The 23,911-nt window shown below is 35.3% G+C and overlaps 1 protein-coding gene across 1 annotated transcript in view; it reads left to right on the top strand.

The window, feature by feature from the left end:
• Positions 1–22,595, top strand: part of ANXA10 (annexin A10) — a 99,967-nt gene extending 77,372 nt beyond the window's left edge. The window contains exons 7-12 of the mRNA XM_040470992.1: positions 12,661–12,714; positions 12,810–12,903; positions 13,610–13,705; positions 16,280–16,338; positions 19,776–19,898; positions 22,111–22,595. Coding sequence (XP_040326926.1) covers positions 12,661–12,714; positions 12,810–12,903; positions 13,610–13,705; positions 16,280–16,338; positions 19,776–19,898; positions 22,111–22,179 — 495 coding nt within the window. The 3' untranslated portion in view covers positions 22,180–22,595. The remainder of the gene's footprint in view (positions 1–12,660; positions 12,715–12,809; positions 12,904–13,609; positions 13,706–16,279; positions 16,339–19,775; positions 19,899–22,110) is intronic.
• Positions 22,596–23,911: the final 1,316 nt, after the last annotated feature.

Below are 23,911 nucleotides of genomic sequence, written 5' to 3'. Positions count from 1 at the left end.
GTTTTTGGCATACATAAAGCATGTGTGTGTGAAAAAATATTGTCCAACCTTTACCTGTATTTCATTGATTGATTGTTTGATTGTTTTCCAACAAAGCAAATTTCAAAAATGCTGGTGTGAAAACTAGTGTGGGAATAATCATTTCCCATCAGGCCTCTGATTGAACATACCCTTCAAAGTCTTCTTCTACTTCACAGGAATTGCTCTCCTCTAAGCCTGTCTTATGTATTTTTATTCAGTGTTACCACATAATGTGAGATGTGTTTGCATATCCACCTTTCCCAGTAGTTTCCCAATCATGAGTTTACAGTTTACAGTTTTAGAACTAGGCTCAGTATATGATACATAAAAAGCAAGTCAGACTTTTTGGAAATAAATGCTACCAAGAACAAATTCTTTTAAAAGTCTGAGTGAATAGGGGCGCCTGGGTGGCGCAGTCGGTTAAGCATCCGACTTCAGCCAGGTCACGATCTCTCGGTCCGTGAGTTCGAGCCCCGTGTCAGGCTCTGGGCTGATGGCTCAGAGCCTGGAGCCTGTTTCCGATTCTGTGTCTCCCTCTCTCTCTGCCCCTCCCCCGTTCATGCTCTGTCTCTCTCTGTCCCAAAAATAAATAAACGTTTGAAAAAAAAAAATTAAAAAAAAAAAGTCTGAGTGAATAAAGTTCAATGCTTGCTGCAGTAAAAAATGAGGCTTAATATACAATAGGTCTATGAGAATTCTAGAAAAGGAACATGATTTGCACACCTGGGGAAGAGGAAGGAGGTGGTTCAGGGTAAGTAGAAACGTCTTGCTTGAGCATGCTGGCTCACTCGAAGGATTCCTGCTAAATAGGAAAAACTGATTAAATTGCTGGCTGGCATTGCCAGGTTGACGAGGTTCCTGTAAGCAATAGAGAGCCACAGGGAAATATCTGGCAGAATGAGAGATGACTGGGAAGACTTTATCTATTATCAACTCCACGTAAGTAGGAAAAAATTAAGTTGCACGTGTCATGCTAATTTACCACAACTAATGGAAAGAAACATATTGAGAGCCTCGCTTGTGACTTAAATTAAGAGAATCTAACTTATTAAGAATAAAAACTAGTTTCCCCTTCTTATCGTCTCTTTAATTTCTTAATTCCATTCTCATTGAGTTTATACTGATCAAATCAATCAGATGTACCCTGAATATACGCTGAAGTGAGACAAGAAACCATGAGAAAACCCAGCAGGAGGCAAGGGACATGTATTTAGGCAAAAAAAAAAAAAAAAAAGCTATCAACAATCCCTCTCTTTTATTATTCAGATTGTCTTACTGGCCGTCTTCCAACAGAGAAAGCAGTTAGAATTCTTGATGCCCCAGCTAAGTTTTAAAAAATTAAAGGAAACAAGGAAACTTCAGGTTAGGAAAAAAAGACAGAGTATTCCCCAGCTCTTCAGGAAAATAGGCCCATAGTCATATGCTGACTTTTTTTCCCCCAAAATTACAAATTCAAATATTTACCTTACAGAGATTCCTATTTTTTTTTTTACTTCTACAAAGCTTTGTTTTTTAAAAAAATGGACAGCTTTGTCTCTGTTTCTGAAATTAAAGTATTGTATTACACCACCCAAGATAAGCATTAAGAATTATCTCTACCCTGTCTAGAACTGGTCTGTATGCAAAAATAGTTAAAGTGAGGAAATGACCATTAATAATAACTTTTTCCTCTAAAATATCAATAGCAGTGTGCAAATTTAAATTACTTCATTTTCCTTCCTTTCTTATTATGTCCTTTTGCTGTCTTCCTTATTTGGGGTGGGTTAACAGATCCGATCAAACACAGGAGGTGTAGTTTCCCCTAATATGTGTTTACTGTGTTTAAAACCTTCATATTGTACTTCACACACATTTTATATGATTGGATTAAAGAATGAATAAAAGTACTAGATAGGAACACTAACTATCCAGTCATTGCCAGGCAACATGGATTTTAATTCTTTTTTGTCCTTTTATGTGGGTGTGTGTGTCCAAGTTATTATCAGTTTTGAATTAGGAATAAAAAAATCCAAAGGAAACACTGCTGAGGAAGCCAGATATTAACTGCCCCGAAATGAGGAGAGATGGCTCTTTTGGACTGATTAGATTTCTTCAAACTGTTCACATGAGAAAGGTGGTATGTACCAGTCATATCCACTGACTTTTCAATTAAATTAAAATTTTCAATTTTTAAAGATAAAGTCACAAATTTGCTTCATTGTATTTGGTTTTCATTTGGTTTGATTTGGATTTGCTTGGTTTTGCTGCACAGTCATAAAACTACCCGTATCACCAATCTCAGTTAATCAAGTCCTGGTTTGAGGTTCAGATCTCTAGGATTATAACATCAATGGATAGTGACAGTTTGTCTTTTCATAGTTCAGCTATATACTTCTGTGTAAACTGTTGAAGAAATAAACTTATTTTAACCTGTGAGAGAGGTTGAAGTCATTATGGGGAAAAGTGTTAATGATTAATTTAAAAAATGATCTCTGTTGACAGCATGTCAATTGAATATTTCCTAACTCTTAAATGTCATAAGACTAATTTTAATTAAAACATTCTCTCTGTAGTTAAGAGTCTGTAACTTGGGGCGCGTGGGTGTCTCAGTCAGTTAAGCGTCTGACTCTTCATTTGCCTCAGGACATGATCACATGGTTTGTGAGTTTGAGCCCCACTTCGGGCTCCATGCTGACTGTGTGGAGCCTGCTTGAGGTTCTCTCTCTCCCTCTCTTTCTCTGCCCCTCCCCCTTCACTCTCTCTGTCTTTCTCTCAAAAATAAATAAATAAACAAACAAACTTAAAAAAAATTTTTTTAAGTCTGTAACTTGGTTTGCCTGACAGTTACCAGAGGGGAGGTGGGTGGAGGGATGGGTTGGATAGGTGATGGGGATTAAGGAGGGCACTTGTGATGACCAGGGGTGTCAAAAGGAGGTATTAAATCGTTGTGTTTTGCACCTGAAGCTAATGTTACACTGTGTCTTAACTAACTGGAATTTAAATAAAACTAAACACCTAAAGAACAAAAACAGAACAAAACAAAACATTCTCTCAGTTTTAAAGGATCATTATTTTTTTTAATTTTCAACTAATGAGGGGCACCTGGGTGGCTCAGTCGGTTAAGCATCTGACTTCAGCTCAGGTCATGATCTCACGGTCTGTGGGTTCAAGCCCCATGTCAGGCTCTGTGCTGACAGCTCGGAGCCTGGAGCCTGCTTAGGATTCTGTGTGTCCCTCTCTCTCTGCCCTCCCCTGCTCATACTCTGTCTCTCTCTGTCTCTCAAAAATAAATAAATGCTAAAAAAAAAAAAAAAAAAAAAAAAAAAACAGTTTAAACTTTCAACTAGTGAGGCTGCAAAATATAAATTAAAACAACAGTTTCCAGGCAGAAATTCATATTGGCATAGCCATTGCCCCTAATAGAGGAAAGCCAAGAGTTCCATTGTAAACCAATGAGTTCCATCTTAATATCAAACAAGCGTTTATTTTCTTAACATCCAAATAGAAATTCATTTCAATTTATTAAAGAAAAATATACATTCTTTGGGTGCCTAGGTAGCTCAGTAGGTTAAGTGTCCAACTGCAGGTCAGGTCATCATCTCACAGTCTCTGAGTTTGAGCCCCACATTGGGCTCTGCACTGACAGCTTGGAGCCCGGAACCTGTTTCAGATTCTATGTCTCCCTCTCTCTTTCTCTCCCTTCCCCTCACCTGCCAATCTCCCTGTCTCTGTCTCTCTCAAAAATAAATAAAAAACATTAAAAAAAATGTTTAAAACCTTGTTAAAGAAAAATATACATTCTTTAGTAAGAAATAAATGTATTTTATTAGGATAACTTTGCATTCCATTAGAGCTATATCACAGTTGAGCTTCTGCTGCTGAATCCTGCTTCTTTCTTCTCCCTTCCATGAGTGTTGCTCCCAAGCACACTCCATAACAAGCAAGATGTGCTGATCTCCATCTCAGAGTCAGCTTTCCAAGGAACCCAATGGCTATAACCCCTCCTTGCAGGGATGAGCAAACTGAGGCTCAGAGAGATTACCATTACACATATACTGAATGAGAAGGCCAATATGGAAATAGGACTAAGTACACGATCCCCGCCTTGTTTAAATCTAATTTCTCCTAACTCCAACCCCATCTGACTCCACTCCAGTTCTACTTCTATTTGACAAAATGTCAATGACCGATATGCAAATGACCTCTTAAAATTTCTGTACCTCTTCAGTGGTTGAACTGTAAGCCACTTAAAAGTACCGACATCTCATAATCAAGATTGCAGTGTATATTTTTTTTAAAGCAAAGATTCTTATATTCCAGGAAAAAATAAAACACACCATTCTGAAAATTTAGATGACAGAAATTAAGTCACGGAGGAAAAAGTCAGTAAACAGTGTTTTCTCATTGTAATAGGGCAATCAATCTTGTTCATAATCACACTTCCTTTTTCCTGAAATTAAACAATAATGCTTTATTATTGATAAAGTATATATGTATGTGTACCTGTATGTATAATAATATTATCTACATAGACACACATATTTTAAAACAACACACTGATTTATGTCACTATGGGATTTTACCTAATTTGGATTATGACTTTATAGTGTAAAGTATTACTTCTTAATTTCATTTTCCAGAGTTCAAACATGAAATTATGTGTGTGTGTTTAACTTCGAAATAGCTTTTCTGTGTAGTAGTTTTCCTTCCAACAGACAATATCAAAAAATGAGGGTGAATAGAGACTTAAATTCTACAAGCCAAGGAAAATTAAATAGTTTACTTAAAGATTATATACTTATAAGGTTTCACAGTACATTTCTCTTAAAATGTAAAACACACTTTATAGGTATAAAATAATATGGATTTCATAAAAATTACTTACATTACATTACAATAGAAAATGGAAGTAATAAACATAAAGATATATCTTAGTACAATCTTCTTTAATAATAGCCTTTTTGAAGGCCAGAAGTCTCATGGCAATTCACATTGTTTAATAAAATATATAATTTCTCTTAGATTTTTAAATATTTGAAGATTTTCCATTGACTGCTGACTTCTACATCAGTGGCTGTTCAGTTGGGAGCTTCTGATTTAGCATTTGGATCAGTAAATGTAGAAGGTTGGGAAAAGATAAAAAGTGAATTAGGGAACTGAAAAAGTTTATCACTTCTGACCATTATCTGGTATGCACACCACTTCAGAGAGAATTTGTCCGGACATTTTACAAAAAAGAAATGGAATTTCTTCCTAAAGAGTTGTGCAATTTAGAGCTGGTGAGTTTTGACCAGATAACTGACGGCTGTTTCAGTGTAAACAAATATCTTTCACCCTGTAGTCAGGACCATTATTCTCTCTCTCTCACTGTGTGTGTGTGTCTGTCTGTCTGTCGGTCTGTCTCTGTCTTTCTCTTTCTCTTTCTCAATCTCCCTTTCTCGATGTATATATAAATGACAGAGAGATGATAGGTAGATGATAGGCGATAGATAGATGATAGATAGATAGATAGATAGATAGATAGATAGATAGATAGATATAGATAGATAGATATACTCTGTGTAACACTCTATATTTCTTTTCCACTTGGCTCTATCATAAATCAGTTCTATGTCCTTATATTTATTATTTAACCTTCTTAAGATTCAGATTAGAGAGATTTACTTTGTATTTAAGGAATGTGAACCCATTCTTCTTTTAATTCCCTCCCAATACAAGTACTTTAAAATTCTTCAATTGTTGAAATTACATCCACTACTTCCCTCTACATTTTTATTTTCAGAATCAAACTAAAGACTGTCCATGGCTTTCATCTTTTTAACATCATGAAAATTAAGCACACCTCTTTTTGTGAATTAATAGAGATTGAGGGAATTGGAGCATAGGAGCCTTAAGGTATTCATGAAATGAAAGTGTTGAAAATTATTGTCATATTTTCTGGGAGAGATTTTTTACTTAATCTTTAAAGTATTTTCCAAAAGGGATGTTTCTAATAAGGAAACAACTCAGCCAGAACATCTTGTTGAAACGAATGCCAATCATTAAATGGACTTTCAACACTTCGTGCATGCTTTTATTAAACTAGATTTACAGGAGATCTAATTATCTGTCAAATAATTTAAAAAAAATAATCACTTGGAGATTAATTAATCAGCATGTGCAAATCACACTGGAGATGATAAATGTTTTCACAGAAAGAATGGAAACTACCCAATTGGATGCTTGGCTGTCCGGATTTTCCTTACAATGGTTTCTCAAACTGGTACAGTGAGACCGACCACAGGGGATGCATTGCCATGAGTTTTCAGTGATCATCTGTATTCAAATTACCTTGTCCAAATATTTTCAGCTAGATTTTAAGTCCCTTAATTTCTTTTTTTCACAGTTTTACTTTGCCCCTAACCCAAATTCTATACTCATTGATGCCATTTCTTTGACATTTCCATCAATTACACACACCATGCTGCTGTCTTAGGCTTTTTACATGATGAAATTAGCTTGACTCTGCCTTGGTGGAAAAAACTAAATCACAAACTTACTTTATTCACTTTTTTTTTAATCTACCAGTCTGTTTAAAGTGCTTTGGGTAATTAACGGCACAAAGAAGTAAAGAGACAAGCACCATTTTAAGTTTAATGTCAAAAATCCTATGTTTCAAAAAATATTTCATATACCCAGAACTGCAGAAAATTCTTAAATATTTACCACAAACTTTGTAAGCATAAGTGTTTACTTAGCTATATAGTTTGATTGGAAATCACTAAGAAAACTTCAGTGATCTGGAAAGTCTTCCTACATCTTCTAACTGATCTTTTTTTATTCTTTATTTTAATTCCAGTGTAGTTAACACACAGTGTTATGCTAGCTTCAGCTGTACGATATGGTGATTCAACAATTTCATATGTTGACTCAGTGCTCATCAAGATATGTATCCTCATAATCCCTTCACCTAATTCACCCATTACCCCAACATACCTTCTGGTAACTGTTTTTTGGTTTGTCTCTTTATTTTTTTTGTTCATTTGTTTTGTCTCTTAAATTCCACATATGAGTGAAATCATAATGGTATTTGTTTTTCTCTGACTGGCTTATTTCCCTTAGCATAATACTCCCTAGATCCATCCATGTTGTTGTAAATGGTAAGATATCATTCTTTTTTATGCCTAGATAATATTCTATTATATATATACCACACCTTCAGGATCCATTCACCTATTGATGGACGCTTGGGCTGCTTCTGTATCTTGGCTATTATAGATAATGCTGCAATAAACATAGGAGTGCATATATCCCTTTGAATTAGTGTCTTCATATTCTTTGAGTAAATTGTCAGTAATGTGATTACTGGATCATAGGATAGCTCTATTTTTAAATTTTTGAGGAACCACTACGTCTTCCACAGTTGCTGCACCCGTTTGCACTCCCAAAAACAGTGCACAAGGTTTCCTTTTTTTCCACATCCTGACCAACACTGGTTGTTTCTTGTGTTGTTCAATTTAATCATTCTGACTTGTGTGAGGTGATATCTCATTGTGGTTTTGATTTGTATTTCCCTGATGATCAGTGATGGTGAGCATCTTTTCATTTGTCTATTGGCTAACAGGATTTGTTCTTTGGAGAAATGTCTGTGCAGGTCTTCTGCCCATTTTTTAATTTGGTTATTTGTGTTTTTTGGTGTTAAGTTCTTTACATATTTTGGATACTAACCATTTATTGGATATATCATTTGCAAATATCTTCTCCCATTCAGTAGGTGATATTTTAGTTGTGGTGGTTATTTCCTTTGCTGTGCAGAAGCTTCTTATTTTTATGTAGTCCCGATATTTTAGTTTTGTTTTTCTTTCCATTGTCTCAGGAATATATATTTATAATAATATATTTTAGATATATTATAATATAATTGTGGGTTTATTTCTGGGCTTTCTATTCTGTTCCACTGATCTACAGAAATCTGTTGCATTTCCATACAACTAACAATGAAGCATCAGAAAGAGAAATTAAGAAAATAATCTTATTGACAACTACACCAAAAATAATAAACCACTTAGGAATAAATTTAACCAAAGAGGTGAAAGACCTATACTCTGAAAAGTATAATACATTGATGAAATTGAAGATGACACAAACAAATGGAAAGACGTTGCATGCTTATGGGTTGGAAGAACAAATGTTGTTAAAATGTCTATACAACCCAAAGCAGTCTACAGATTTAATTCAATACCTGTTAAAATACCAACAGCTTTTCCACAAAGCTAGAATAAATAATCCTAAAATTTGTATGCAACCACGAAAGACCCCGAATAGTCAAAGCAATCTTGAAAAAGAAAAATAAAAGTGGAGATCTCACAATTCCAGACTTCAAGTTATATTACAAAGCTGTAGTAATATAACTGATCTTTGAATTCTGCTATCTAAAAGCCACTTCTTTATCTTTCCTCCACTCATTTAGTATTGATTCAGTTAGTATTTGTCAAGTACCTACAATGTGCCAAGCATGGTTCTAAACAATTGGGAATTGTCAATGAACAATAGAGACAAAGACCACATCAGTCCTTAAGATGCTTACATTGTAGTGGGGGAATAGGAACAATTAAAGAGAAATCTAGTGAACATAATGAACAGGTACATTATATAGAATGTTAGAAAGTGATGAAAGATATGACAGAGTAGGAAAATGGGGATAGAAACTGTTGGGCTGGGCATAGTAGGTAGGCTGCAATATTATATAGGTTGGTCAGGGTAAATGTCCTCAAGAAGATGAGATATGAGCAAACATTTGAAAAGAATGAGTTAGCAAATGAATGGCTATAATAGGGCAATACAGGCAAAGGGAAAAAGAGAAAAGTTCTAAGGCAAGGGAATGGCTGATGGTTGTAAAGAATAGCAAGGAGCCAGCTGGTGCTATCTGAGCAAGCAAAGGAATGTATTATAGTAGTGGTAGATAATGTCAGACAAGTAACAGGTGATGAAATTAGGTCAAACCTGTAGCCACTCTAAGGACTTTGGCTTTTGCTCTGAATGAAATGGGGAAAGGTAAATCATTACTGGGTTTTGAGAAAAGGAATATTATGATCGTATGCTTTAAAATATTCACACTAGATGCTGTGTTGAGAAAAAAAAGTAGGGAGACAGGATAGAAACAAGCCTGTAAGGATACTGTATGATCAACAAAGTCAAGATATAATGTTAACTTGGACTCATAGGAGAACACTGGCAGTGATGAAAAGTGCCCAGATTCTGCATGTGTTTTGAAGGTAGTGTCCATATTACTTCCTCAGGAATTGGGTAGAGGATTTAAAAGTAAAACAGAAAGAATAAGGGGTGCCTAGGTGGCTCAGTTGGTTAAGCATCCAACTTTAGCACAGGTCATGATCTCAGAGTTTGTGGGTTTGAGCCCCATGTCAGGCTCAGCATGACAGCTCAGAACCTGGAGGCTGATTCAGACTCTGTGTCTCCCTCTCTCTCTGCCTCCCCCACTTGTGTTTTCTCTCTCTCTCTTTCTCTCTCTCAAAAATAAATAAACTTTAAAAAAAAAAGAAGGAATAAAATATTGCTCAGTTTTTTAGTCTTAGCAAGAGGAATGATGGAGTTTTATAAAATGAGATGTGGAAGGTTGTGGATGTAAGAGGTCTTTGAGTTAGAGGGAGACCAGAAGATAGATTTGAACATGTTGAGTCTAATATGTGTATTAGAAAACCAAGTGAAGATGTTCACTTGGCATTTAGAATATATGCATCTGACATTTGGGTGATAGATCTGAGCTAGAGATGTAAAATTGGGTATCACTACAAAGCAGATAGCATACAAACCACATGAATGGTTAAGATTAACAAGGGAAGGATTATAGACACAGACAAAGACCAAAAACTGTGTACTACAACTTTCCAGTATTAAGAGACTGAAAAGTAAAAGGGGATTAATATGTAAGATTGAGAAGGAGTAACCAATGAAATAGAACAGAAGGAAAAAGAGAGGGCAGGATCCTGCAAGTCCAGTGATGAAGGCATAGCAAGGAGAGAGAGCAAGTGCATCAAATCCTACTGATAGGTCATATAAGATGAGGCCTATGAATTGCCATGATAAGTTTATATTGCTAAAGATACAACATATGTTCATAGAAGATATAGTACATTTATTGCTTTCAGTCATTTATTGCTTGGGTAAATTAAAGCCATAAGAGACTGGCCAGAGGATATTATCTAAAAATAATGAGTTCTTTCGGCTAAGGGAAGAGTATAGTAACCAAATCTCAGGCCAGAAATGGCATTGAAATAAAATAATCATATTTTTCTTAATAATAAGACCTTGAGGAATTCATTTAGTATCTGTAAGCCTATTTATTTTTTATCTTTAAGATAAGAGACAAAACTATACAACCCCAAGATCCCTGCACCTGAAAACTTCTGCAATATGAAGGCAAAATAACTCCCATAATTCTACCACTTAATAAAATTATGTTCACACTCAAGCGTTGTCTTATATTCCTTGCCCATATGTACACACTTGCTTACAAAAATACACAGATTTTTGGGGTGCTTGGGTGACTCGGGCTCAGGTCATGATCCCAGGGTCATGGGATCAAGCCCCAGAATGTATCCCAAAATTCTCTCTCTCTCCCTCTACCCCTGTCCCCTGCTTGCGTTCTCTCTTTCTCTAAAAATAATAATAATAATAATACACAGATTTTTTTAAGTAAGAGTTACACATATGCAGTCTTAGTCACCTAATATTTGAGGCAAATGAAATGAGGCAGAAGAAATGTGTATGATAAGTTTGTATCAATTTTTCCTTAGCTGGATAATTCTAGTTGATACAACTTCTAAGTTGTGATAAAACATATTAAATTTTCCAGGGTTACACAATGACTCACTAAAGTGTATAGTGTATTTATTTACGAATAAATTGATCTTTCTCATATACCTCCAGCTTTTGGTTAGCAAGGAAACCTAATATTTAATTATATTAACATAGCAAATTTAATCCATACAATACTTTAAACAGTTAATGTGAGTCCATGTTCAATATTATTTACACAGTTATTAAGTTAAATACTCAACTGTCAGATTTCTGGCCATCCCTTCTCCTTCTCACCAAGAGAGCATTTGGTGGAGAAGCATGTGTGTGTGTTTTATGAGATATCTTTATGAGAGTGACAGTGTCCTCAGATCATGAAGATACTTCCTCCATCCTTGCTCATCTTGGCTATGGAATGGTGGTTCCGGGCAACTTTGGACATGTAGCCTATGAGATGTAGATGTCCAGGATACGAGCATTTCTCAACATTAGCTGCCAAACCATGCAGCTGGTCAATTTATGATCCTTTTTCTGTCTCAGTTTGATCAGAGCCAAGTAACCTTCTATGATGGTTTAGCCTCATCTTTGTTCTCGCTGGAGCTGAATAATCCCCCTAAATTCTAGGTCCCACACAATCCACCAGTATAGTCCACCTTATAGCTCTTGGCTACTAGAACAATCTGTCTCTGCCATGGTTATAAAACAACTGTATCTGTCAGCCTCCACAGCCCCGTTCTCAACTAGCATACAAGTTCCTCCATCAAGAACAGATAAGAAATTTGATCCAGATGAGAAATTTTCTCCATCAGGAGCAGATAAGTAGTCCATTAATCCTATTTAGGGATTGATATTAATTCAAGAGAGTAGTATTTTGATTTTCCTCTGCCCCATCTTGTTATATCCCTGAGTTCATTACAATGGGGCCATTTCCAAAGTTCAAACAGAAGATAGGAGCAAAAGCCACCCTATTTTCACTGTTCTCTCAGCATAGTTGAAAAAAAAATTTTAATTAAAAAAGAAAAAGAAAAAGAAAAAGAAAGCCTTCCCTCCAGATCTCAAACCAAGGGAAAGGTTAAATGAACTGTCTCATAACATATCTCTCCTAATTCTTTCTCCCTTCTTTCCATCATAATTCTTGGGGACCAGAGGCTGCTGCACTGGCTAGCCATCCTTCCTGACTGTTTGTGGTGGATATCTCTTCAATCACCTTGGTCATAAAGGGGTGGTAGTGCTGGGTATGAAACAAATTTGCAAAACATTCTTACTACACAACATTTGGATTTAATAACTATTTTATTGTCATATATATTCTATTTTACAGGTCAGAGACTGAATATTGACTCATTCTTTCACTCTAATAATGTTAAATCCACCTGTACTGCCCACTGCCAGACCTTGGATGCCCAGTTTGATGGGAAGAAGACTCTGCACAGAGAGCTGGAAGAGTGAAAAGCATTTTAACATCTTTTAACGATTACCACCAGTGCAAAGACAAAATGAAACCTACATTTTTAGGGGTGCCTGAGTGGCTCAGTCAGTTAAGCATCCAACTCTTGATTTCAGCTCAGGTCATGGTCTCATGGTTCATGAGATGGAGCCCTGTGTAGGTCTCTGTGCTGACAGTGTGGAGCCTGCTTGGGATTTTCTCTCCCTCTCTCTCTACCCCTCCTCAAAATAAATAAATAAACATTTACAAATGGCACATTTTTTAAAAAAAGACCTATATTTCATATAGCGTTCAACAAATGTAGACTCCAAATAATGATAGAATTTTCTCAGGAATTATCAAAGATTTTTGTCCTAATAATCCTATATGGACCGTTAATTAAGAAAATTTACAAAGGAAAACCTGTGCTTATTTTGCAGGGAACCAGAGAAGAAGGATACACAGATCCTGCAATGGCTGCTCAGGATGCAATGGTAACTAGAACCAGATCTCAAAATGACTATGGAAAACCTTTGTTAAAATGTCTGAGGTGGCTGTGGTGCTATTTCCTAGCTGTATGATGTTTCAGGTCCTGTGGGAAGCCTGTCAACAGAAGACAGGGGAACACAAAACCATGCTGCAAATGATCCTGTGCAACAAAAGTTATCAACAACTATGGCTGGGTAATTGTTAATCAAGTTCCTTTTCAGCTACTTAACTGACTGTGTAATAAAAAGCAAGTTGTTAACTGGCAGAAAGAAAAGGGAAATGTTTCATATAGCTATGACAAAAGTGCTTATTTTGAATTATGTTTATACAGATTTGTCTCATCTAATGACATTACTAAGGAATTAAGTTCTCTTATAATTTTATTTTTTCTAATAACTGAATTATATAATCTTTAAGTACTGAATCTTTTAAAATAATCTCTGTTTTTGATGGAGAATTTACTCAAATACATTAGCTATTTCCTATTAGGCATTTTATGTGTTGTCCTGAAGAGACTATAGTGAACATAGTTTAGTCCATTACAAGTCAAGGTGATTATTATTAATGTCATGATCTATGCAAAGCTGCCATATGGGTCTTAAAGGTGCATTAATATTAGCTGGCACTTTATTTGACTTCTATACCTTTCTGTTCCTTTTATTTATTAATTTGTTTTCTACTTGTATAAAACACTCTGAAAATTTGTAAAAGACAGCCTACTCCAACTCAACCTGCACCTTTATATTTTATTTACTTTCAGTATTTATCAATATTTATGTTGTAATCAATATTTATGTTGTAAATTTCAGTATTTATCAATATTTATGTTGTAATCAATATTTATGTTGTAAATTTATAATATGTATAAACTCTCCTTTGAATTTTATCAATTTGTTGAAGTTTTCCAGGAATTCCAAAATATTTCTGGGCAAGACCTAGTAGATGCCATTAATGAATGTTATGATGGATACTTCCAAGAGTTGCTAGTTGCAATTGGTAAGTAATAATTTATTTGGTGTACAGCAGACCTTTTATCCCAGAATAAATGCTAATTAGCTCTGATTGAATTAAAGATGCATGAATATGCTCTTCATTGAGTCACTTTCCCCCGAATTTAATTATTTAGTAAGAATGTTAATTCTATACAGGAAAGGTACATTAGCTATTGATGCAATGCACTAACATGGCAAGTTGATAACTTAATGAACTAATACCCTTCCCTAGTAACTGGTTCAACTTTCATACTAGGAAACACCGAATTCTCAGATATTCTCTCAGGTAATTGGGATCTCACACCTTTCAATTCATTACTGACTTCATTCCCTTTTTAAGGAGCAGATAAATCCTAGCAATATGGCTTTCGTTTTTCCAAGAGGAAAATAAATTTTTGTCACTGTCTCTAATATTTTGCCTTTAGGGGTAAGTTCTACCATAAAAAAAAAAAAAAAGATTTGGGGCACCTGGGTGGCGCAGTCGGTTAAGCGTCCGACTTCAGCCAGGTCACAATCTCGCGGTCCGTGAGTTCGAGCCCCGCGTCGGGCTCTGGGCTGATGGCTCGGAGCCTGGAGCCTGTTTCCGATTCTGTGTCTCCCTCTCTCTCTGCCCCTCCCCCGTTCATGCTCTGTCTCTCTCTGTCCCAAAAATAAATAAACGTTGAAAAAATAAATAAATAAAAAAGATTTACCAAGTTGTTACTTAGTAGTGACTTCTGCAGGCTATTGTGAGAGAGACATACCTCCAGCTCTTTCCAAAGAAAAGATATCTTCCCACAGAGAGGTAAACAGTAGTAGCTGTTCCTAACAACTACTATTAAATTACCCATGTTGTACTTTGTGCTGTGTTGTGACTTGACAGCACACATTGCAGGACCTACAAATGGAGGGTGTTTGTAAGATATCCTCATAAAGAACACATCAAGTAATCACTTGTATTTGTTGAATAAATGGACAGTCTGATTTTCCATTCCTAGAACGGCACAGATATTCATGGGCATTGAAGATGATAGGTAACAGAATGTGTATAGCTTAGCTTGGAAAGGAGTTTGAAGCTAGGGTTCCATGAAAAGATTTGGTGGGTTCTATGAAATCCGTGAAATAGTATACAATATATGAATATTTGTATGTGTTTCCTGGGATAGGGTGCTTTTATTTTGGCTAAGTCTCAACATAATTTAATTACCATGTATCTTATTACAATTCATGTAACAAACAAGGCCCAAGGACGTTAGTATGGTCTCAAAGTCTGCCAACTAATGAGCAACAAAGTTATGACTAGGACTTCATGTCATCTGAGTTTCAGGATAGCTCTTTTTCCACTGTAGACCACACCACAAACACAGCAGTGAGTGAGAAGAAATACTGGACATGAGAAATACCAGAAAACAATGTAACTGATTCATTCATTTATTCAATAAACATTTATTGAGTTATCTACCATTCTGGCCATTGATTTAGGCACTGCAAATGGAACAGTGAAATAACAAAAGCCACAACAAAAGCCCCTGTCTTTAAAGTGCCCACATTCTAGCAGTGACTCAGGAGTGCTAGGAGGTTCACAGTTATAAAGATAAAAGATGAAGACATGGTCTCACAACCTAAAATTAGCATTTGAATTATAGAGAAAACACTGTTGTGATTATCTTATTTTGCCTAAAAGTTAAAGCCTCACAGACGGTACTTATTCATTAATTTATTCACTTATTCAAATAGACACTATTGACTGTCAATGATCATCAACTGACTTCTATCAAGGACAATTGTTCACTAGGCTCTTGGTGGTTCTAATGCCATAATGCTTTGATTAGATGACTTCTAACACTGGTATAGGTCCCTTATGGCCAATCCAGTTTTTCTTTAAGAGACTTCAGGCCTACTCACAGGTCTACCAAGGATTAAAAATAGTGTTTGGGAAGGGGCACCTGGGTAGCTCAGTTGGTTCAGCATCCCACTCTTGATTTCAGTGCAGATCATGATCTCAAGGTCGTAAGATTGAACCCTACATCAGGCTCTGGGCTAACAATGCAGAGCCTGCTTGGAATTCTCTCTCTCCCTCTCTCCCTGCCCCTCCCCTGCTCACTCTCTCCTCTCTCTCTCTCTCTCTCTCTCTCTCTCTCAAAACAAATAAATAAACATTAAAAAAAATGGTGTTTGGGAAAATAAGCCAACTGCACATTGAATTATACAATAATAAAAATCTGTAATAGTGATCTATTTAATCTTCAAATAAGAGCACACATTTTTCTTCTCTAGGCTATGCAAAGGAACTACAGATCTCCAAGAGGTAGAGATAGACTAAATGAAAATCTGAATGAATCATTATAATATTGTTGCTTTATATTTTTCTATGTGTTATGGTTTTACCAGTATTCTAAATGTGGAAATTTTTACACATGCACATTGTACATGTGCAATGTACAATGAGGGATCCCACAGAGAACTCAAAAAGTATCACTCTTCCAGGATTTTAACAGAAAAAAAAAAAAAAAGAAGTATTCTCATTGTTTCCCAAATTCTGAAGAAAATACATACTGTCACTCTCAAACTTTCTTTTTTTCTCTCTGATTTTTTCTAGTTCTATGTGTTCGAGACAAACCAGCCTACTTTGCTTATAGGCTATATAATGCAATCCATGTAAGTATGACCCACATATTTTTTAAAATTTCTCCAGAAATCATGTTTACGTTCTCAAATCACTAACTAAAGCACATGGGGGAGATAGGCCCCAAGGAGTCATACTTCTCAGGTAACTCAATTTGTATAGAAAGCAGAGCATTATTTCTTTGGTGGGTCTCATTCTGGTGTATAATACATTTTTTCACTTGAGTATTTCTTGTTTGAAATGAATATATTTGCATACAGGTTCAAAAATAGAATTCAGTGTTTTAAGAAACACAAAATAATGTTAGTAATTATTTTTAAACATAAAGTGCTATCTTAAAAAACACTTAAAAAGAGATGGCTAGACAATAATAAACTCTAAATCTATTTTATAATTAAATGAGAATAGTTTTCATAGTTTAGTGTGATAGTCAATCACACATCTTTTGGTGCATTTGTTTTTAAAGAAACAAAAACTTAAATGCATGAGACAATGCACACTTTATTCATAACGTGTGTGGCCCATATTTTGAAAAAAAAAGTTCTGATACGAATCATTGCATATATATCATGGCTTCAAAAATTCAGTGAAAATTACTTTTTTAAGTCAGTAATACAACAATTTTAATAGTGTTTTATCACCAAAGTAATTTTTACAGACAAGTTCATTAAAAGTAGCTAGCATGTTGGGATAATATAATATTCAAGAATATTTCTATTATATATCTTGTGTAAAGAGTATTTTTTATTTACGTACAAGAACCTATGTATCCTCAGAACACAGAAGGAAGATTAATGTTCACGGCCTTCCCCTATTTTATTCTATTTCCAAGCAGAAAAAGTTGATTTGATTTTTAAAAAATTAAATAATGTATCAGGCAATGCTATTGAACAATTTCAGTAGTGTCCTTCCCCAAAACCAGAATGAAGTTTCACTTGTGAATGACCATGGGAAAAGAAGCACAATTACTCTGATTCCAAATTTGCCCAAGAAGAGGGCTACTTATTCTAATAATGAATAAAAATCCTATTCCTTCTGTGTGTCTTGCAATGCAAAAATAAAGATATGTGTACTCACAACTGGTTTGGAGGTAAAGAAGAAGATTGTATATTCGAATAATTGAGTTGTTGATATATGATAACCTCGAATGTAAAATATTGGCCAAAGCTGTTTATATTACTGTTAATCAAAGAACATCTACAGAAATTTTTCTCCAGTACACTCTAATGAATGATATACAACTGAAATATGGAAACTTGGGTAAAATCACTTAATTGAATCACATCAAATTATGAAAATTTGCTTGGCAGGTCTATTCCCAAAACATTCAGACATTAAAAATTTTATTATGCTCAAAAAAATTATGCTCACTGGCCACTGGATGTCCCCATTACTCCATTTGAAAAGACAAATCGAAATTGGTTTGTCAAGCAATATTCCTTCTGGAGCTAGTATACAGAAGTTGATTTTTGTATTTTTCAGTATTTGAGTTAAATTCGGCAAATATTTCAAATATCTGGAATTTTTATTTTTACGATTTTTAATAATAGACTATAAAATAAAGATGCAATTGCTGTCTTACTCAGACATACCAATGTTCATCTAACAGAATTCAAAACCCACCTGCCTCCCTGGCCTAGAAGAATTTTTACCTAGAAAGAGTACATGATCAGATTTGCATTTCATAATGCAGTGTGAGGGAGACAGTGTAAAAGTTGGCTGTTAAAGAAAGGAACTATTGCAGAATCAGGGTGAAATGATAAGGGCCAGCATCAAGGGAGGGGCAGTGGAAATAGAAATCACAAGGCATTTAAGAAGCAAAATAGAAAGGGGTCCCAAGATGGTGATGTAGAAGACCCTGAACTCACCTCCTCCCACCAACACACCAAATCTCCACCTACACAGAGAGCAGTTCCTCTTGAAGAACTGAAAGCTGAACAGCTTCTGCACAACAAATGATAATGTTTCTCACAACATAAAGATGGGAGAGTTGGAAACATAGTAATCCTGACACAAAGACCTTAATAGGAAGGGAAATCACTGAGGGGCCCATGCACAGACTGACCTGCCCTCGGCACAGTGAAGAAACAGCAGTTTGAAGGGCAACTAGATTATAAGTAAAGGAAATTCATTCATTAACCTTAAAGTAGTCACCAAATAGGCAAGGAACTGCTGGAACTCTCTGCAGGGTCAGAGGTGTGAACGAGCACCAGGTTTCATATTCCCCCTCCACCTTGACAACAGAGACATGAACAGGGTGCAGGTGCTCTACCCAGCCTGCTAGAGCTACCCAGCATGCCTTGGGCCTCTCACCCACACACCAGCTCCAGCAGTCCCACTGGAAGCAACACACAGATGGCCACCAGGCACATGAAAAGATGCTCAGTATTACTAATCATTAGGGAAATGCAAATCGAAATCACAAGGAGATATCACCTCACACCTGTCAAAAGACAAAAAATAACAAGTGATTGGCAAGGATGTAAAGAAAAGAGAATCCTCATATGAGAATATACATATAGGAATGTATATTGGTGCGGCCAATGTGGAAAATAGTACGGAGTTTCCTCAAAAAATTAAAAATAGAACTACTATACAATCTAGCGATTCCATTTCTTAGTATTTATTCAAAAGAAAACAAAAACACCAATTTGAAGAGATATATGCAGCCCTATGTTCATTGTAATATTATGTACAATAGCCAAGAAACAACCTATGTGTCTATCAATAAAGAATGTGTCACACACACACACACACACACACACACACACACACACTGGAATATTACTCAGCCATAAAAAAGAATGAAATCTTGCCATTTGCAACAACATGGGTGGACCTAGAGGGTATTATACTAAATAAGTCAGACAGAGAAAGACAAATACAATATTATTTCATTTATGTGTAGAATCTAAAAAACAAGACAAATGAATAAACAAAACAGAAACAGACAGGTACAGGAAACAAACTTGGTCACAGAAGGAGAGGGGTGGGGGAATAGGCAAAATAGCTGAAGAGGATTAAGAGACACAAACTTCCAGTTAGAAGATAAATAAATCATGGTGATGTAACACACAGCATAGGGAATATAGTCAGTAATATTGTAATAACTATATGGCAAAAAACTGTATGGTAAAAAATTAGATTTGGGGGATCATCTTGTAATGTATAAAATACTGAATCACTATGATGTACATCTGGAACCAATAGTATACTTCAACAAAATAAATTAGTAAAGCAAATGAAAGAAGTCAAATAGGTAGACTGCTTCACGGTATACACACAGTAAGAGAGAGGGAGAAGTCACAGAGGACACTGGGAGTATGACTCGGGCACTTCCCAGATCGCAATGCCAGTGTTCGAGGCTCACAGGAGGAACAAATAGTCACAGAAAAGAGGATGAGTCTATATTAGAGAGATTAACTTTTACCATTTTCTAATTTTTTCCCTCCTTTTCTCTATCTTTTAGGACTTTGGTTTCCATAATAAAACCGTAATCAGGATTCTAATTGCCAGAAGTGAAATAGACCTGATGACCATCAGGAAACGATACAAAGAGAGATACGGAAAATCCCTATTTCATGACATTAAGGTAAATCTACACATGATTTATTTTGATCCATATTTTGTCCCTTTTGAAACTGAAATAAGAGCTTTAATATAAACACCTTCAGGTTAGAATCTAAAAATTTAATAAGGCACATGGGTGGATCAGTTGGTTAAGTGTCTGATTTCAGCCCAGGTCATGATCTCATGGTTCTGGAGTTCGAGCCCTACATAGGGCTCTCTGCCATCAGCACAGAGCCTGCTTTAGATCTTCTGTCTCCCTCTCTTTCTGCCCCTCCCCCCACTTGCACTTCTCTCTAAAAAATAAATAAATATTAAAAAAATAATAATAAAATAAAAAGTTAACTATTCTAACAAAGATAATCTACTTTTGTACATCAGACAGCCTTTAGTGCACCGACAGGTGCTGAATGAGAAAATCCCTCTACCTCAGTAACAGAATTTATTTCTCTTTGATGTGTTTTGAACAAAAATTGTTGCTAGAGTCATGTAAAATATTCATCCCTACTTGTGTAATTGTGCTTTATCAGTTAAATTTTGAAGCATGATCAGTATCAGGAAAAATACATTTTAGAAAAAGACCACACTAATTGTGAAGAGGTTTCTTAGGTCAATTCAGCTCTCTTCCCATATTGTTATAGAAGGCAGGGCGGACAGTCCAATCCCATAAACTGGTAATTTGGAGGAATTTAACATGGATAGTAACATAAAATTCTTTGTGTACACACCCATCTCTTTACCCCTTAAGGGGCAAAGCAGCAATGATTCAGAAGTGAACAAGTCCTTTTCTTCATTCTGATATGTCTAAACTTTAGTCTGGATTTTGATAAAACCTAGCAAAGAATTATTAGACTATTTAGGGCTCTAGATAGGTAATTTGGGGCACCCAATCTACAATTCAAGTATCTGACTCCTCTTTCAAAAACTTATAAAGAATTTGAGGATGGCACCAGGAGAGCATTAAACCAGGCACAGGGCGCTGAGCATATATCTTCACTTCTACTTTGCACACAGCTAGATGTTGTTACTTATACAAATTGTTTTACACTTAAATGTTCAATTGCATAAAATAGCTTTTTAGTTTATTAAAAGAGTGATCCAGAAGCAACATAACAGCCCAAGGACCAAAGGACCACAAAAACCCAGATGGCCCTCTAGGCCTTTTGTGGCCAAATTGGTTTCCAAATGCAGGACTTGATGCAACAGTTAAGAGGAATTTTATTCCTTGGTTCTGATAAAACTCTCCTTGCCCCTACCTTCAATATCCTAAACTTTGAGAACTGCCTGTCCTAATACATTTTCTAAACAAATAAACTACTGCAATTAGCCACAGCCACCTCAAAGTCTACTGTTATTTACATATAATTAATGTAACACTACTACATGCACTTAAAGCAGTGAATTATTATTACATGACTTTGTGTGAGAGAATGTTAATATGATAGTTGATTTTTAACTGAGTTTTTATGATTCCATTTATTTATTGCTATTATTGTTTTGAAACACTTAGAAACTATAGAAGACCATAAAAAGAAGATAAAAATTGCCTTATTCTCTACCACAGATAACCAGTAATGAAATGTTGTAGGTTCTGTCTTTTTCAAAATATATGTAAACATTAATATGCTTTACTACATAAAGGAATACTTTCATTGAACTATGGTATCCCACTGTATAAGTTATAAAATACATAAACTACCCCACATTATTAAATATTGCTTTTTACTTTGTCACTATCATACATAAAGTTGTCTATATTTTCGAATGTAAATTTTTGTGTTCGTCAATAATTGATCATTATTTCCTTAGAATATATTTCTTGAAGTGGAATTACTGCATTAATGAGTATAAACATTTTTAAGTCTTTGGAAACATATTGCCAGTTTACCCTCCAAGACTCTAAACTGATTTATAGCAATAATATTAGGACACCTCTTCCTAAAGTTGAGGAGATTTAATTCTACTGTAAGTTATTCTTTTTATAAATACACATCAGGGTTAAATCAACTTTATAGAAACCCTGTTCTATTGCCTATAACCATGGTATTATTTTTTAATAACTTCCACTGGGAATAGTTCTCAGGACATATTAAATCTTTAGATGAAAAAAGACAACAATTTTGGAAACACTAATGGCCCATGGATCTTTCTGACTATAGTTCAGAGGAATGACGCTTCTTTTTTAGAAATACTAAGACATTTTCTTTCAAATACGTTGTTTGTTTGTTTGTTTTCAGAACTTTGCTTCGGGGCATTATGAGAAAGCTCTGCTCGCCATCTGTGCTGGTGATGCTGAAGATTACTAAATCAAGAGATGGATTTGCAGGACTGCACACTCCTCTCTACAGACTTGTCAAAATATAGAGTTTGTGATAAATTTGTATTGTTAGAAGCATTGTAGCAAAACTGTAGAATCATATTTTCTCTGCTATCTTTAAAATCATTCTGAGCCAAAGAAGAATCTATTGATAAAAGTATAGGAGGCTAGATTTGTACTTATTATCCAAATCAGTGATTTATTAAATTGTGTATAATGGAATAATAAAAAATGTTTTCATTGAAATATATTTTATTTAAATGTGAACTTTCAATTCCCTAGAGCAAGAGTCTGCTTACAACTGTCCTTTAGCATTCTTAGGGAAAAGAAAACACAGTGTGTGGCCATCCCCCTCAGAGAAATTTTCAAGACTTCTGTACAAATGCAATAAACCCAGAGTAAACAACTAAAGCTGCCTTTATGTAAAAGAAAATGAAGATACGAAACGGCAAAATGCAACCCGATAGATGTTTGTCAGGCTTAGATACGTAAGAGACTAGGATGTAAATTGGGTATATGCTTGTATGTGTGTGTGAGTACGTGTGTGTCTGTGTATTTGACAATCATTCTGGTAAAGGCAGTTTAGCTAATTTTTTTAGTATTAGTGCCTAAGAAACCTATTATTTGCCCATGCAATGTCAGAAAAGCCATTGCTCATTGTTTTTATCATCCCTTCTTCACATCTGCACCAAAGTCATTTGGAAGTTATGTGCTTTGTACCATCAGTAAAGCCTGGCCTCTCATGTGTCTGAAAACTCAGTAAATTCAGAGCAGCAAAGGAGAAATGCTCACTGAGATCACATCTGGGAGAGAATCTAGATTGATGCCACAATCTAGCCAAGAATAAAAGCAGAAACAGAGATGGGTGAGTCCATAACGGAGGGCTCCCATTATACACAAGAGAAAACACAAATCCAAGATCATGGGAAGCTGCAGTTAATGAAGTCAAACAAGGAGAATGAGGACACATGCAATAAATCTAGATGAACTGGTGAAATTGATAGGAGTGCTTTACTCCACATGGAATTTTTTTTTGCAATACCCTGTAACCCAGTTCCTATATATCTGTCTCTACCAGTCTCAGGAGAAATGAAAAATGTTCTCAGAACCTGTTTTCTTACAAGCAAAATGATATAGGAAGTTTAGAACACAGTAATTGGGCACAACATAAAAGATTTAAGAATAATTAGACTTCTGAAACCATTTTCAAGATTTAAACTTACTGCTACGGTGTATGATGTTATATCATTTTAAATTGGCTTTGATTTTTATCTTTAAAAAATATCATTAACATTTCCATCAAAGGTAGTAATTGTTTGAGACATTCAGTATAGCTATTCTTCCAGATAAAATGTTTTTCACATACAATTTTTAATAAGAAAAATGTTAGAATTCTTACTGAGAATTTAGATATTTAAATACAAATTTTCCTTGCTAGGATATATTTCTGTAAGTAGCCCAATAAATTGTGGAATTTACACTTCAGCTAGGTAATACCTTTTATTTCTCTAGTATAGCATTGTGTTGCCAAATCAAATACAAATCTAGACTTAGATAGGGAGGGATTTTATCAAAAGGACTAGTGCAATAATTGGAAAGAGGAGCTGCAGTAGGGAAAGAGACTGCAATAGAGAGAATGCTCTGACCACGAGATTTACAGGAGTCTCAAGGGTAGCCAGAAAAAGGATTTTTAATTTCTAAGGGTGAATAAACAAGGCTAG

This window comes from Herpailurus yagouaroundi, unplaced genomic scaffold (assembly GCF_014898765.1).
Source record: "Herpailurus yagouaroundi ecotype Mexico unplaced genomic scaffold, PumYag 28, whole genome shotgun sequence".
Classification (NCBI taxonomy): Eukaryota; Metazoa; Chordata; class Mammalia; order Carnivora; family Felidae; genus Herpailurus; species Herpailurus yagouaroundi.
The sequence above is the reverse complement of the archived record's forward strand: the minus strand, read 5'-3'. Positions and strand labels throughout refer to the sequence as shown.